Source organism: Pseudorca crassidens, chromosome 18, assembly GCF_039906515.1.
Source record: "Pseudorca crassidens isolate mPseCra1 chromosome 18, mPseCra1.hap1, whole genome shotgun sequence".
NCBI classification, from domain to species: domain Eukaryota; kingdom Metazoa; phylum Chordata; class Mammalia; order Artiodactyla; family Delphinidae; genus Pseudorca; species Pseudorca crassidens.
Window position 1 is genome coordinate 56,103,248 of NC_090313.1, and position 17,411 is coordinate 56,120,658.

The following is a 17,411-nucleotide window of genomic DNA, read 5'->3' on the forward strand; positions in this document are numbered from 1 at the left end:
ATTATCTGCAATTCTTTCACTGAAAGATAACCAGTACGGTATTTGGGGTTTTTTTCCTGTGCATGTTTATATATTTAAAGTCTTAACTATAATGGTACTCTTTGATGGAATTTTATATATTTAATGCCAGATTGTTTTATATCTGTTTTATGTATTTACGTGCTTTCCCAGACTGAGAAATTCTTGATCCTTATACAACATAATAGTGTTGTTGGATTAACCCTTAGAGGCCAGTAACTCTCAAAGTAGAACAATATCTCTATTCCTGTGGAGTTTGTATATTATTTGAAGTAGCACTTAGAAAACGAATTTAGATGTCTTTCCTTTGTACTCCATCTTATATAGCACTTTTTCGGACAGGCAAATCTTGGTTTACTTACCCATCTCCCTTATAGATTGGTAAGGCAAAGCCCATATGGTTAGTTTGTATGCCCAGGCTCTGGCATGCAGTAAACACTCAATAAATGCTGGGGTGGATGACAGGTGTATTTCCCAGGACCTGAGATGGGAGTGGTGGTTATAGTTTGAAGAAACTAATTACTGACGTAAGTTCAGATGTGCCTGAAAAAAGTCATTTGGGAATGTTGCGGTAGTGGGAAGAGAGGGTAAAAGTAAGGGTTAAGATGAGGCCAGGGGCTAAGGGACACTTTAGGGTAGATAAACTGCAGATCCTTCAAGAAAGTTAAAGAGTCCTCTAGTTCTAGAAACATCCTGGCTTTGGCCCCCAACAGGCTCAGAGAGTCTTCCCTGGGAATAGCCCCCACCTCTATCCTTCCATCTCCCCACCCTACTCCCTTGTCATAATAAAAAGGCTTTCAGAATTTCAGATAAATTTCAGATAATTTTCAGAGTCTGCGGCTCCTCAGATATTTTCCTGACAAAGATTTGGATGAGGAACTACTGTAGTGTAATGAGGTTCAGTGAGGATACAGCTAGAGCCTGTCAGTTAGCAGATGGGACTGTTGGCATATTCTTTTCTACAAAGGTCAGCGATGAGGAAGAATTTAAGTAAAAGCTGGGGAGGGGACTCAGAGCATTGGAGGCCTGAGGAGTGATTAGCCCAGAGAGGAAAGGGACAATCTGGGAGATGTTACAGGCTTGCTTGGTAAACCAGCCTTGTCTTCAGTTGGTCCGAGGCTGCTGCCTGAGGTATTTTTCACCCTGCAGCCACAAAGCGAGACATCTCTGCATCGCACGATTTATGAAGGATTTTCTTTCCTTATGTCAACATCTTATAATGTAACTTTATAATAGATTTCTTAATCACAAGGCTTGTAAATCACAATTATTTATAATTTCTGTTTGGCTCTTAAAAACTTAGCTTTTATTTTAAGAATATGTCATGATCTTTACTTATTACTGCCTATTTTAAAACACATTTTTTTAAAAAAAGGAGAAATTGCAAATGTAAACGTTTTACTTCGTCAGCGTATGAGGTACATGCATGATTTATGTTGCCGAAATCCTTTAGAGTTGAGGCATTTATGTAGTTCCAAAAGCTACAAGAAAAATTAGAAGCTATTTCTCTATCATTTCCCCTCTTTTTATTGAATTCACAATGGCTTTTAAAGAATAGAAAGGCATTAAAGATAGTTAAAACCATCGGACATCCTGCTTTACTTAGAATTCAACAAAAAAACAAAATTGAAGAATACAATAGAAAGCCTGGTTTATTTACCTAAGTAATACATGTCTCACTCACTCTAAGATCTTAATGAGAGAGAGGGAATCCTTAGCGTTACATCATATAGTATAGCAGAAAATTTAAATAAAACATGCTAGAGGTGATATTTATTCAGATAAATATCAGATTGATTCAGTCAGTCCATTGACACACAGAGATTTCTGGAGTGCTGTGCCAGTCATCAGAGCCAGGGGTGTATTATGCTTTAATGGTCCCTCTCTGCGGCATTTCATGAGCTGTCCTAGAAAAACATTTTGAAGCAATAAAGCATCCATTTGGCTCCTAAGTAATGAGGGAGGCATTGCTCTTTGCATTAACTATTTATTGAGGAAGAGGAGTGACCAATTGCTAATAAGCTTTATCCAAGGAGCGTAGTGGAAAACAGAAGAAAATGCAAAAGTGAGGTTCTGTTCAATTTCATATGCAATTAACAAATATCCAGTGCTGGATGGTTAATGCTCGACATCCATGTGACGTCTGGCCGGCTGTATTTAAGCATGAGTGCCTGTCCAGTGTATTAAAGGCCCCTTAGTCTATGGAAGGATTGTGTAGCCTAAACTAATGAGAGATGAGAGGAAGCAGGGACTGGTGAGTAGCTACAACTGCACTGAGCTCTATAGCTTTGAATAATGGACTTATTTTCTAAGATGAACACTAGTGATTGAGGCTTGCTAGTTTACTCCTTTTGGGAAGGGTTCCTTTTTTTTTAGAGATAATTATTGCTTTTCCGTAACTTGGGAAATCTGCTCTCTCTACCGCAATATGTAGATTATCACTTGATCAAATGGCTTTTAACCTGGGGAAATTTCTAATTTTCTCTACAAGTAAATATATAATTTATTATTTGGAAATAGGTTCTAGGTGGGAATGTAACATATTGCTTTTCTTTCACAAATAAGTAAATGGTCTCTTCTTTGAAGTAAATGCTTAAAATTTAGCAACTTCAAGGTTGCAACCAGAATATTGTATTCACACATAAATAGGGCCTGCTTTCAAGTCATTTCAGAATCTTACTTGGAAGTTTCTGGTGCTATAACAGCATGAAATTTTATTCCTCTTGCTTTAAGATTCTTGATATAATTAATTTGCCTTCTTTGGAAACATGATAAAAAGATGAAAGTCACAATTATTTTCATCCCTTAAAGCCAACTAAAGGACTTATATGCTAATTCTTCTTCCCTGTTCTCGCTAAAAAGTAGTACAGTGGAGTTCTACACAATGGGAAGAAAATCCGTCACATAAATCATATTAAAATAGGCCATGGAAAGGATCTGTAAACCCAACATTATTTAAAGTAGAATAGTCTTGATACTATTATAAACCAATTATGAAATCATTTAATATTGCATTCCTTTGATTTTTCAAAATTTCCATATTGAAAAATATGGGTTAATTCTAGCTCACTATGAATTATTTTGATTTTTATTTAGAATCCATTTTCAAGATATATTACATGAAACAAGAATATTCTGCTTATATGAGTTCATAGCCTTGGGTAAAAGGCTAGAAAGCCTGATAAGTAAATAGCAATGAAGGCAAAGAGAAGAAAAGTCTCCTTAGACTTTTTCTTTCCTGGACCACCTTGTATCACACTGAGAACTAAATCCACTTACCTTACAGAGAATCTTACTTTCTTCATCAAGGAAGTAAGGACTCAAGAGATTAGAAATGGTACCACCTTGTAAACTGTTAGGTCTTGCAATAATCTCTCTTTGTTGGTTAATAACAATCAGGTTGCACTATCCCTTTCAGATAATCACTCCATTCAGAAGACTAATGCTTTGCGCTGAGAATAGGAAAGAGATGGAGGATTGGATCAGCTCGCTGAAGTCTGTACAGACCAGAGAAACTTACGAGGTAAAGTAGCCTCTCTCCTGTCATCTCGTGTTCTTAGAGAATAAATGTGAACCGTAGCGCTAAAGTTATATTCTGCGAAAAAAAAAAGTACGTGTAGATTCATTCAGCAACTTGTTTAAACCTGGTACTGATTTTTTTTTAAGTTAAAGCAAAGTGTTTTAGTTTTAAAAATTGTGAATTTGAGGGCTTCCCTGGTGGCGCAGTGGTTGAGAGTGCGCCTGCTGATGCAGGGGACACGGGTTCGTGCCCCGGTCTGGGAAGATCCCACATGCCGCGGAGCGGCTGGGCCCGTGAGCCATGGCCGCTGAGCCTGCGCGTCCGGAGCCTGTGTTCCGCAACGGGAGAGGCCGTAACAGTGAGAGGCCCGCGTACCGCAAAAAAAAAAAAAAAATTGTGGATTTGAAATTGTAATCATAACTATATACATTCCAAACGTAGTCCTGTTCTCTTGTTTTGCAAATCTGTGCTAACGTCTCATTTCTAGGTGGCCCAGTTTAATGTGGAACATTTCTCAGGGATGCATAACTGGTACGCCTGCTCCCATGCCCGACCCACTTTCTGTAACGTCTGCCGAGAGAGTCTTTCTGGGGTCACCTCCCATGGCCTGTCCTGCGAAGGTACAGTAACATCCAGGGTTTGTTCTCCCATGACACTGACCTTACTGTAAACACGCTGCCACGGGTACATCTGTGAACAGAGAAACGTCATCATAGGAAGACATTTCCCTTGGGTGGAAGCAGTAGCTGGGAGCGTGTCAGTGGGACCAGAGTGTTTTAATTTTACTGTGGCTTAAAGTGAAGCTCTGCACACATAGGACCAACTTGGAAAATATTTTGGCTCAGGAAAAGATAACATAAAATCATTTGAAGGGACGTATAAATCAAAATGTAGCATTTCCCTCCTGAGGAACTAGCAACTACCCTTAAAGAAAATTCTTTAGACTTTGTGTATCCTTCTAATTTTCTAGTATTCTTTTTCTGTTCTGTTTAATTACAGAGAACAAAACTTTCTGTGAGGACAGTATATACTTTTTGGCAGGATTTAGGTTGTTACTTATGTTGCATTGTTTTAAATGTTTTATTTCATTTATGTTTAATTTAAACGGATGTCATCCTTTTAAATTTCTTTAAAGTTTTCTAAAAATAAGGTCTATGCTGCTGTTCTCATCGCAGGATTTGTGGGTTATTTTTAAATTTAAGAACAGCAACCACTTAAAAGAAATACATTAATAGTCAACAAGAGAAAACTCATACGTTCTTTAGATTTATTTAATCTAATACCTCAGTGATTCCATCACTGTGTACTACTTTTGAACTACATATAATACCATTATTTAGCTTTTCTCTCTAATACAAAAAATTCTTAGGTAATCTTGTAATAAAACTATATCATAAGTAAATAATAAAATAGAAATGGAGTCATAGTTTTAATTCATTTTAAATTACAAAATCCAAGATATGTCAGTATTTCAGCTATTTAATATGACAATGACACAGCCTAGTGGATAAGAATAGAGCTCTGTAGTTAAACCCCGTGGGTTCCAATTCCAGTTTTACCACCACAAACTATGACCAGGAGTAGTTTAACCCTTTTAGACTTTTGCTTCCTCATCTGTACAATGGGGATAATAGTCATTTATACCTCACAGAGTACTATGAAAATGAAATGAGAGAGTACCTACAATAACACTACTTTTCTAGTCAAATATATGGTAGACATTTGTAACTGCGTTATATAAGAAGTTCACCAAGTAAACAATTACAGATTGCATCATGGCTTGATGCATTAAAATTCACGAAAATGAGAATTTGGAGGAGGCATTAAACTTTTTTTTAGATTTAAAGAATGATTGCAAACAAAGATATAATTGGTCTTTATGACTTTAGTGATCTAAAAGTGTTCCTGTAACTCTACTAGGGCTGTAATATTATGTGGGGTTATTTTGAAGGTCTTTTTACTATTACCTTATAGTCTATTATCCTCAAAATGCTAAAAAAAAAAATCAGATCTAAAATAGCCTTAGATCTGATCTGTGGTATCCTTCTGTTTTGAGAGTTATGTGTTATTAAATATAGTTAACTGTTTAGGAATTGAAGTTAATAGTGGGATGACTGAATATTTTTCTAAGCATTTTAAAAGAAAAATAAAAACTATATTAGCTGGTGAGAATAAAAAACTTCAAAGTCTTTAAATACATGTGTTAACATTATTCTATTACTAAGTAAGTTCCTGACTTTTTTAAAGTCTCAATTATAGTATTTTTAAATTATATTTTTAGGGGAATATATGTTAGTATTCATTTTCTCTGCTAATAAAACTTTTAAATCTTCAGCGTCTTGCCCATGGAGTATTTTTAAAACTGCAGCAGAAGGTTTTAAAAATCCCAAGGGTTTTATGAATATACAAAAAAGTTGCCTTTTTATTTTATGAGACTGTAGTTATTTAGGATATTTTTACTGTAAGCAAAGTTAAACTTTAGAAACCCCCTTGAAATCTGAATAAACTGTTGCTTGATAAAACTAAGGGCTTAAAATACAAGACGCTTTAAAAGTTATAACAGAGATGCAAATACAAGAAAAATTCATTCAACAATGACAATGAATAACATTGTATTAGAATGGAATCTCGCTTCCAGTGTGCAATGCCACCACTAAATTTACTTAATCTTTCTGCCCTTGTTTTCACAGTAAAGAGTCTGTGTCTTGTGTTGAATAATAACTAAAATTATGATTTTAAAGCCTTGCATATGCAAAATATATGAATGAAAAATAGAAAACAGAAAATACATTTCATAAATAATCCCGTAAGTCAATTGAGAATGTTAATTATAGTTTCAGAGCATAATTGTGCTTCACAGTTATTTATACAGCACTCTAAGAATAAAAAGTTAAGTGGTGATTTTTTTTTTAAATCAACAGCATAAATATCTCCACATGGGTACTTATTTTTATGTTAAGTACCCATGAACACTTACAAAGTGGTAAAGATTGAATATTGCAATAAAGAATCATAATTTGTTTCATGTCACTATATTTTTTATGTTTTATGGTTTTAAAATAATGAATTTACAGGTCAGGAAAAAGTGCCTTATTTCAGAATAACTTGTTTGGAGAAAATTAATTGTCAGCTAATTACTAGGCACAAATTAAGGTGCCTAGTAATCAAGTCCATTCCTTAGTGTCCATAGTTACAGCTCAGTTTGTTTTATTTTTTATCATTATATGTTGTATATGTTGTATTAAGCAACTTTGTAATTCTCAAGGCTCATTGCATGAAGAACTTTATTATTACAAAAGTGATTTTTATTTTTAATGAGCTGTTTGATTTTTAATGGCAAAATCTTCAAAAAGCCATGAAATTATACTCTGTTGCCCTCTTTTTACTTCCTTCTTTACCTCTTAGAAAAAATACTGACTGTTAATATCAAGTACTTATTTGTACTTAAAAAGCAGCCTGCTGTTTAAAACTAGAACTAAAACTAGAACCATGCTCTTGAGAAATACAGTAACAGATGACAACTTTTAAATAGTTTAAAATATTAAATAATTTAAAAGTCACTTGGAGCAAAAAGGAACGGTCATGCTAAATTTTTTTTTCAAACTAAGCTAATTTCCTATGGTGCTGTTTCTTTATACTGTTGTTTATCAGCAGTAAAATTCAGTTGAAAACTTGTTTCCTATACGAAGTCTGTGCTTAGTCACAAAGTCATTTATAACAAAAATAGTATGATTTCTAGGAAAGAGCTTGCCATTGTACACAAAAGAGCAGGTAAATGAAACATTGCCAGTGTCTATAGACTAATATTTTTAAAGGAAAAACCAGCTCAATTTAAGTGGCCATTTATATATCGGCTATTCATGATACTTGAAGCATTCTGAACATTTGGTTATAGGCATCTTAATTATTTTACTTGACCCCTTCGTTTTCATGTTACATCAAACTAGGACAATTTAAAGAGAATGGTGCGTAACCCGTCATTTCAAATTTGTTAACGGTTTACTGGTAGAAATTCCAAAACCACGTGATAAGGAGCCGCCTGAAAAGTCAGAAACTCTTTTATAATAACATCAGTATCCATTAACGCTTGGATAATGTGTGTCCCTAGAGGGATGGATAAGCTTAGTAGGAGTCAAGTTCTGATTTTCATAAGCAAGGGTTAATTTTTCAAGTCATCTGTGGTTTATTTGTTTTTTCATGTATGTGCGGCTTCTGTCTCGGTTGTTTCCTCTTACTTCTCCTTTGCAGGCACCTTTTTGATAATATGGCCTGGGAGAATTAGCGGTGCCTGTAGTAGGAACGTCACTTCATCATTCCTTTCTTCTACATTGTCATGTAGTCATCCCAACAGGATACTTTCAAGACAGTGCCATCTTTGTGACCCTCGTCAACCTATTTCCCATGATGCCTGGATATTTTCTTGACGTACTTGCACTTTAAAATTCGCCTGAATTATCTTGGTCTTTATCTCTCTGGTAGTTTCAAACTTTTGATTTAAGTATATTATACGTACAGAAAAAAGCAAATATCAGAAGTGTGCACAGCTTGTTGCATTTTCACAAATTAAACGCATTCATGTAGCCAGCACCCAGACTTAGAAACTGACTGTTACCAGCCCTCCTGTATTACTGAATTTTATTTTCTTCTGTTGTGTGTATGTTGTCTCCCTCCTCCTCAATAAGTTTTTTTTGCATTTATTTCCTTTCTTTTCTTCTTTTAGAGTAAGTGGAATCTCTTTAAGTAGCAATCTATAGCTTGATCAAAGTGTTTCATAAACACATAGCCATATTTGCTTTTTAGAATATCATTGAAGAGTAATAGAAGCTTTTACAAATATTGTTTTTCTTCTGCCCCCCGACCACTTTAAAATTTCATGCTGTGATTTCCTTTCATTGTTGGTCCAAAAGTGCATATTCATTTAGCAATGGTTCACTTTTTTTTTTTTTTTTTTTTTTAGTGTGTAAGTTCAAGGCTCATAAAAGGTGTGCAGTGAGAGCAACAAATAACTGCAAGTGGACGACCCTGGCCTCCATCGGGAAGGACATCATAGAGAACGAGGATGGGGTAAACTCAGTACTGTCTCCCATCTCTCCCCGGCACCTCCACCTCCGCTCTTTTATTCTCCTCTCCTGTGGAAATTAAGTGGGAGCGTCTATTAGTTCAATTACGACAGAGGGTTCAGGGGAAGTGTTTATTATTATGATTAGATGGAAGGTTTTGGTTGATTGTGACTTTTTATTTTCAGTCCAGTTCTTTGTAGCTTCCTTCAGCTCTTAAGTTTCAAGGGGAATGTTGTGTAAGGGCTTAGGAGTGGTTGCTGTGCTGGGCTGGTGCTGTGGACCCTTATCTGGCCAACTAAGTTATTCTTTAAGGCTCAGCTCAGCCGTTTACTCAGATGTTCACTCCTGAGACTTTGGGGCCTCCTCTCAGTGGTGCCCCCCACCTTCAAAACCTTGACTGCCTTGCATGTGAATCGCTGATAACACTTCGTGGTCACTTTATGATATTCTCTCTATGTGCCTTTCTCCTCAGCGAGACTGCAAATCCTGCAGGGCAGGGGTTTAGTCTTACTTATCTTTATATCCCTACAGTGCTCAGGGCATAATAGATGCTCAATAAATGTGGGGGAAATGAACGTATGCCACGAATGATACATGGTGCTGATTCCATAGAGTAAGAAATCATTGTATCTCTTCCCTTGGCTAAGAATGATGTCCTCCATGGTCTTTAATTTGACTGCCCTTTCTTCCTGCTGCACAGCTGGCTATGCCCCACCAGTGGCTCGAGGGTAACTTGCCCGTGAGTGCCAAGTGTGCTGTCTGTGAAAAAACGTGTGGCAGCGTTCTCCGTCTTCAAGACTGGAGATGCCTTTGGTGTAAAACGATGGTGAGAGTTTTATAATTATTTTCCATTTAAAATGTTTCTTTCTGTACCTTTTCCATCTGTGTGATTTAGAGACAAAGCTAAGAATTTATGGCAGAGCAGAGCCTGGTAGTACACGTACCCGTTTGTAAGGTTCATCTTTTTTCAAGATGCGTTCCTTCCACTCTGGTTACTTTTGCAAATGCCCTTTTTGTGACACCTACTCTTGTCCCTTTGTGTGAGGACCTCTTTCCCACAGTTTTATTGTTTTTCATCAAGCTTTAGCCGCCCTTAAGTGGTTTGCTGTTTTCAGCCTGTTTTACTACCTGTTACCCACAGAAAGCCACCAAATTTTGATTAACAGGCCAAGTGTAAGTTTGCTACAATCCCGTGTGTGTTCTCCGAGAGAAAGAAGCCGAGTTCAGTAGGCTGTGCACTGATATAATTTAGGTTATATACATTTATGTTATATAAATAAGTAAATATTTTAAAACTTCTTTGCATGTGCAAGAAAGTGGTGAGAAGCAGACACAGCGTAACGTGGAGCCAACGGCAAGCAAGGGTCCCATCTCTGCCAGACTGTGTGAGGACTGGGCCTCCACCCTGCAGGAGGGCAGTCGGTGCAGGAACTCAGAGGGTGACCTCACGCCCCTCAGAGGGTGACGTGGGGCTAAAAGCAGGACGAGGAGGCAGTGAGTGCTCACCTGAGCGCCGGGTGATGCTGTCTGATTACGATGCTGATTGTCTTGCTTTGGGGCAGAGTTGTTTGGTCGTGTTTTGAGTCTTGGAAGTCAGCCCCTCTCCCCCCAACAAAAAGACGGAAAACCATTGCTTTTAATAAGCACGGTGAAGATGAGCAAATGCAAGAGATGTGCGTGTGATATGTTGATTTCATAATCAATGCGATTGAGTCCATAGGCCACAGAGAAAAAGAAGTCCTATAATTTTTTAGTCAGGCCTGATAGACAATCTTGTGTTTCTTTTTCGTTTTCGTTTTTAATTTTTTTTGGCCGCGCTGCCGGGCACGCGGGATCTTAGTTCTCCACCAGGGGTGGAACCCATGCCCCCTGCAGTGGAAGTGAGGAGTCTTAACCACTGGACCGCCAAGGTAGTCCCCTCTTTTTCATTTTTGAATCGAACATGATTTTCTTCATCCCCATGCTTTTGTTATTCTTCATCGATTGCCTCTTTTATTGACATAGATGTTACTTTTTATTTCTTTTATCCCATTTAATATAATATGCAGACTATATTAGATACCTCTCTTTGGAGTTTTGGTGCAACCCTAACCCTGAAAACCCCCTTCTGCTGTTCCTTATTTTAAAGGAGTGCTCACGTAAACAGGATTTTAAATCAAGATTCCATCCCACCTAAGATTTCTTTTTTGGGGGGACAACCACTGATGTATGCATCTACCACTATTTTTATTAGTCTGCATTTACTGAAGTCTATTTCTCTACTTCTGGAACTTCAGCTGTTCTTTTCTAATTTTTTGAAAAGAAAGCAGGTCATCTGTGTGATGAATTATTTTAGAAAGGTTTTGTGTAAGTTGTCTTTACCTGCAATATATAGGTTGCTACTTGTGTTTAGTCAGTAGTTGTCTTTTTCTGTTGTAGTTGATTTACAATGTTGTGTGAGTTTCAGGTGTACAGCACAGTGACTCAGTTATACCTGCATATATATGTTTATGTATTCTTTTTCAGATTCTTTCCCTTTATAGGTTATTACAAAATATTGAGTATAGTTCCCTGTGCTATATAGTAGGTCCTTGTTGGTTATCTATTTGATATATCATAGTGTGTATATGTTAATCCCACACTCCTAATTTATTCCACAGACATAGCAAACAAACTTATGGTAACCAGAAGGGAAAGCGGGGGAGGGATAAATTAGTCAGCAGTTTTTAAACTTTATTAAGTTTAACAGTAGGAGTTAGAAAAGCAGTAGGAGTTAAATTAGGTTTTTTACTTGCTTGTTCTACTCTCTGCCACATTTTAAAAATTTCGCAAATGGGACAGAAGTATTATTATAGACTGTAGAAGGGATGATTCTGGAATGTCTTTCCTCTTTTTTCCTGGCAAACTTAAATATCACCTTTGCATGAAATCATTCCATGTGTCAGTTAGACATGCAGGTTTCTGGGCCGCCATCACTTTTGTTACGTGCCTCTTAATCTTGTACTTCCTATACACTGTCATTTATCCATTATGATACTTTGATGCCTTTAAAATATGAGTTTCTAACAGCAAAACATCTAGTGTCTAAACGTAGTCACCTGGTTCAAAACAAAACAAAACCATAGTTCCACAATCCTAACAGTCATAGTTCCACAATCCTAATAACTCTTAATTTTTCCAGCTGTTGTCCAATCTCTGGGCATAGTTTTACCTTTTCTGTAAAAATAGTGAAGATACAATTTTATCTCTGCTTTTCTCATTTAACATTGTTGTAATCATAGAGCAAAATACCCTATGATTCTCATACGTTTTAAATTCCCTTTAAAACTATCTGTGCTTGCTCATTTTTCTAAAATCCATTTGGATTGTTAATGATTATAAGTCATAACAGGAAATGGTCCAAAATTAGGTCATCAGCAGAACAAGAATCGCTATTAAATTTCAATTATTTTCTCAAAAGTTTTGATAAATACATGTTTAATTGATATGCCAGTTTTCTAAAAGGACTAATGAAATAAAGCCTTATTAAATAAGTGCTTTAGGAAGTGCCTGCTCTTACTAATGAAACATTTAAAGGCTCTCTAGCTGAGTACATAAATTATTCTAAATTGCCTGGGTCCTACTTGATACGTTTGCCCTGCTTGCGTGACCTTGAAACTTTTTGTTCTATAGAGTTAACACACTTGCTGAGTGCCTGTGATGTGTATCATTTTCCAAGATGAGGGGGCAATAATAGGACCTTTTCCTTTTCCTTACAGAGCCAGAAGTCTAGCTGAGAACATAGGCACGGATGTACTTATAAGTATAATAACATGACAATATTATAAAAGATGTGTGAATAGCAAGTTATAGATCACTGCAGAAAGAGCAGACACATTACAGATTGTATTAATCTTCATTAAATTCTGTAAGCATTTTATAAGGTAGATGTCATCATCATTTCCTACGGACAATTATATTGACACTCACTCGTTCGCTTCCCTTCTTCCTTCCCTCCTCCTCCCTTCCTTCCTCCCTTCCTCTGCACTTCTTCCTCTTCTCTTCCGCTCTCCTTCCCTTCACCAGGCGTTTACTGACTACATACTACTTGCCTGAGACAAGCATGAAAACAGGCTGTACAGACCACATCAAATTCCCATCTCTAAAAGGATTAGGCCATTCCTTAGAAGTATAAATATTGTGCCATTAAAGTAATTTATGAATTACTGAACATTTTGGGATGCACTTGATCTTCATTTACCAGTTCCTTAGATATAATTTATACCATAATAAAACATTGATGTGTTTTTATGATTCCTGAAGGTTTATTTCATTGTTGTTAGGTACACACTGCCTGCAAAGATTTATATCATCCTATATGTCCACTTGGCCAATGTAGAGTATCTGTCATACCTCCAATTGCACTGAACAGCACCGATTCTGATGGTATGTAGCAGTAGTGTAAGTATGTATATTCCTGGTATATCAAATGTTGATATGTACATCTATTTTCCTAGAATAAATAGAACTGTAATTGGTTATTCTGGTTAGTTTTTATATAATAATTCCATTTCAATTGCAGAACAGTACATTTAATTTATAAAAGAACGTTTTAAAATTAAGGTGTAAAAACATAACTATTAACACAGTGGTGAAATTACAGTGTATAAGATTTACATTTCAGCAAATAAAATTGTTATTCTGTAACAAAATGCAATATGAAAAGATTAATTTTTTATAAGCAATTTTTCCCCCTCCGTAATTGAAGCTGCCCGTTAGCATAGCTCTTATTGAAATGTGTTTTCTTACCATTTCATTGTAGGAATTTATACTCCTATAAATTCATTCACTTTTTCTGGAATTTTACAACTTAATTGTACGTACTGAAGAACCTGTTTACAGCACTGGTTTTGGAATAGCATACTAATAACTTCCTTGTAAGCAAACCATATTACAAAGGCTTTTACCATGAACTCTTATCAATGTTTTGCATCGATAAAGTGCCTTATGCTTTTCAAACTTTTTATGTAAATGATGCCAGAGGATATCATAGATATTATAAGCTGCAGAAAATATGATTTGTTAACCTGTGTTATTAACATCCCCCCAACCAAACCCTGATATATCAAAGTTCTGTTATTTATTATAAAATTTAAAAATATTTTCTAAGGCCTTATCAAGGAGGAGTTAAATGTAATGCCGAAAATGAAAATGAATCCTTTAACAATTGTGAATTTATAGACTATGATTGGTTTCTCTTAATAATTAAGTGTTGTTAAGGCAGGTGGTAGATCTCAATTTATGTATGATTAATACTTTTACCATCTTTGGTATGATTTTTCATTATAGTGCACATTTTAAAAGATAAGTTCTGTGGTCTTAGTGTGTAAATAATAAACCTATCTCCTTTTGGGGGCGCTAAATGATAACATTGTTAAAGTAATAAACAAGGTTCTTTATTTATGAATTTATCTTTTTTCCTCTGAAGTTTTTTTAAGAGTTTAAAAAGAGAAGGCTGTACGTATTGATCTTGTGCTGTGTTTTGTTTCTTTTTTTTAACAGGTTTCTGTAGAGCAACATTTTCATTCTGTGTTAGTCCTCTATTGGTTTTTGTCAATTCTAAGAGTGGAGATAATCAGGGAGTAAAGTTTCTTCGCCGATTTAAACAGTTACTAAATCCAGCTCAGGTGTTTGATTTGATGAATGGCGGTCCTCATTTAGGGTAATTGATTATTGATAAATCTCGTTTGAATGATATGTAGCACTGAGCACGAAATACACTTGGTTTTTCAGCTGATGAAAATTGCAGATTCATCTAGACATCTCTGTGTTGATCTTCTGACATCTCCCTTTTTTTAAAGTTCTGATTATAAATTTTAACATAAACTTTTTGATATTTATTTATCTTTCTTGGGTGCTGAAAGTTCTAAAGTTTGTTTAGAAAATGTTTCAGAATATATCCTACATCAAACAATTCTGTTTGCTTAGCTCTACAAAGTAGATCAACTTGTGTAAATATAGAAATACAAAAAATAACTTGAGAAAATGATTTGCATGGGAGGGTAGTACTGAGTTGCATATAATACAAATAATCAATTATTTAACCAAAGCACAGATACTGTTGTGGGCCTCAAGGACAGGCCCTCAAGGATTTCAGACTCAGTTCCCATACATGACAAATAAGTACTTTTGTTCATTGTTCATTTCAAACTTTCTGGAATGTCGTATAACCTAAAATCTGGGGGGAAAAGCTTAAATATATTTTCAAGAGGGAAAATATGCCTTGAGGCACTTTGAATACATTTTGTGCCTCAGTTTGAATCATATATATACAGTGTATATATATATGATTTTTGTTGAAGAGGCGATATTGTGTCATCTGACCCAAGAGCCTGTGATCTCCTTATAATTTACTTACGCCAACTCGGCTTTTCTCTTGGGTTCCACTGTCACCTTAAATCATAAACACAGAAGTAGAAATGAAGATTTTAGATACCAGTTCCTGAGAAGGCCTTTGTGTTTTGTGATTTAGCACTCTCCTATCTTCTCTGTGTCTCTCCTCAGTCTCTCTTTGTGCCTCTTTTCACTGTGTCCTTTCAGGGTCTTCCTTCTCGTTTCCATTGCCTTTTTCTTGCTGTCTCAAGCCCTTCTGGTCCCATGAGTGTTGGTCTTCTTCATTTGAACCCAGCTCTTTCCTTATGTGCTCGTACCTCCCTTCCTTTCTCCTGCATGTGTCCTGGCACTTCCTCATCTAGCCTCTCTCCTCACCTTTGTCTCTCCATTGCTGGTTAGCTTTGTCCCCCTTTCTAGCATATCTGTTTTATAATCCTCGATGGTTCCAATATCTTACATGTTTGACATTTATTTTTTCTACCCATCCTCTAAAATTCTAAGCAACTCCCTTTGTGAAACTTCTCGAGATTGTCTCCATATTTTTTTCGATTTTCCACAATACTTGAGGTGTACAAAGGTACATTCTCAGGGTGAAATGTGTCAAAATTTGAGATGAAGGAAGACAGAAGTAGAAAGATTGACCTGAGAATAGGAAAAGAGGAAGCAAAACAGCTACAGGGAGTATGGCAGGGGTACATTGGGCAAGGTTTGGTGGGTCTCTTGAGGAACTGCCCCTGTGCCACTCAGGAGCACCAGTGCCCTAGATTCTTCTCCCTAGTTTGTAATATGCTACTCATGGAAATAACATATCCTTGTGAAGTAAAGAGAAAAGTCAGTACTCTTACCGTCTCCTATCGCTTACCTTTCATTCTCTTTCCTGGGTTCTGCTTCTTTTTTGTTTTCTCATTTCTCACTCCCTTCTTTTCCTAATTTTATCTCCGTTTCTACTTATAATCTCCTTTCCGCTTTATGATTAAGACATTTTCTTGAGTTACACATTGCACTCAAATTGATTTTTATACTATAATTCATATGTAAGAGTTCCTATATTTAATCTGAACATGAATACCAATAACTAACAGAATGACAAAGAATTGGGGAACGTGATTTTTATTTACTTACACTAAAATAAAATACTTCTTTCTTTCAGTTTAAGATTATTCCAGAAGTTTGACAATTTCCGGATTCTTGTTTGTGGAGGAGATGGAAGTGTAGGTTGGGTTTTGTCAGAAATTGATAAGCTCAACTTGAATAAACAGGCAAGTGGTCATTCCTTTCACTGCTAGTTATCCTAACCCGCTGACCAGTGATGTACAGAAATGTCAGAGTCCCTATGTGTCAACTTGTCTGAGGTCTCCTGTGGGGCTGTCTTTCAGTGTCAGCTGGGAGTACTGCCTCTGGGTACAGGAAATGACCTTGCCCGGGTTCTTGGCTGGGGAGGCTCATACGATGACGACACCCAACTTCCTCAGATACTTGAGAAGCTGGAACGAGCCAGCACCAAAATGTTGGACAGGTAATAACAAATTCTCTTCTAAAATTGTACTGACGGTAACCCCTGACGGGGGTCCACCCCTGAGGTCTAGAACAGAGCCTGGCACAGAATAGACACTCAATAAATATGTTTTTTTGAGTGAATGAATGAATTGTAAAAAAAAAAAAAAATGAGGAAACTAGTTTAATGAATCCATTATTATTATTATTATTATTATTATTATTTGCGGTACACGGGCCTCTCACTGTTGTGGCCTCTCCTGTTGCGGAGCACAGGCTCCAGACGCGCAGGCCCAGCAGCCATGGCTCACGGGTCCAGCCACTCTGTGGCATGTGGGATCTTCCCTGACCGGGGCACGAACCCGTGTACCCTGCATCGGCAGGCGGACTCTCAACCACTGTGCCACCAGGGAAACCCTGAATCCATTATTTTAAAGATAATATAGAAGGCTATGTTGATACTAATTACTTTTAACTGCTATTTGGCTCAGAAAGCTTAAATAGTTAGTGGGGGGGCTTTTGATGAGTATAATAGATATGGTCCCTTCATCTTCTGGTTTCATTAAAACTAAGAAAAACATGTAAACTTTAGATTTTTTAGAATATCTCTTCTTAATTATACACATTGAGAAGGAATTGAACCAACAAAATACTAAAAAACAATCTTTTCCCAGGGACAGGGAAGTGTTAGGAAGACAGATTCACATGAAGGAGCTATCACTGTTTTTATGTTATCCTCGGCTGCCTCTCTTAACTGCTTTCTCTCTAAACGCCCCACATGTAAAAAAGCAATCGCAGTGTGTGTGCCCTGAGTATTATGCAGGAGGTGTTTAGAATTGGGGGACAGGGAGCAACCAGGGCTCAGTAACCTCCATCACAAGTGGGACACAAATGTCAAAATCTCATTATAAATTGGAGCTAGCATGAATCAAAACAACTGTGATAGGATTAGCCATCTGTGGTACTCT

General features: G+C 36.6%; 1 protein-coding gene across 1 annotated transcript in view; it reads left to right on the forward strand.

The window, feature by feature from the left end:
- Positions 1-17,411, forward strand: part of DGKH (diacylglycerol kinase eta) — a 182,084-nt gene that overhangs the window by 96,176 nt on the left and 68,497 nt on the right. The window contains exons 5-13 of the mRNA XM_067713236.1: positions 3,437-3,541; positions 4,026-4,158; positions 8,496-8,602; positions 9,299-9,424; positions 12,900-13,002; positions 13,379-13,432; positions 14,119-14,278; positions 16,100-16,208; positions 16,326-16,465. Coding sequence (XP_067569337.1) covers positions 3,437-3,541; positions 4,026-4,158; positions 8,496-8,602; positions 9,299-9,424; positions 12,900-13,002; positions 13,379-13,432; positions 14,119-14,278; positions 16,100-16,208; positions 16,326-16,465 — 1,037 coding nt within the window. The remainder of the gene's footprint in view (positions 1-3,436; positions 3,542-4,025; positions 4,159-8,495; positions 8,603-9,298; positions 9,425-12,899; positions 13,003-13,378; positions 13,433-14,118; positions 14,279-16,099; positions 16,209-16,325; positions 16,466-17,411) is intronic.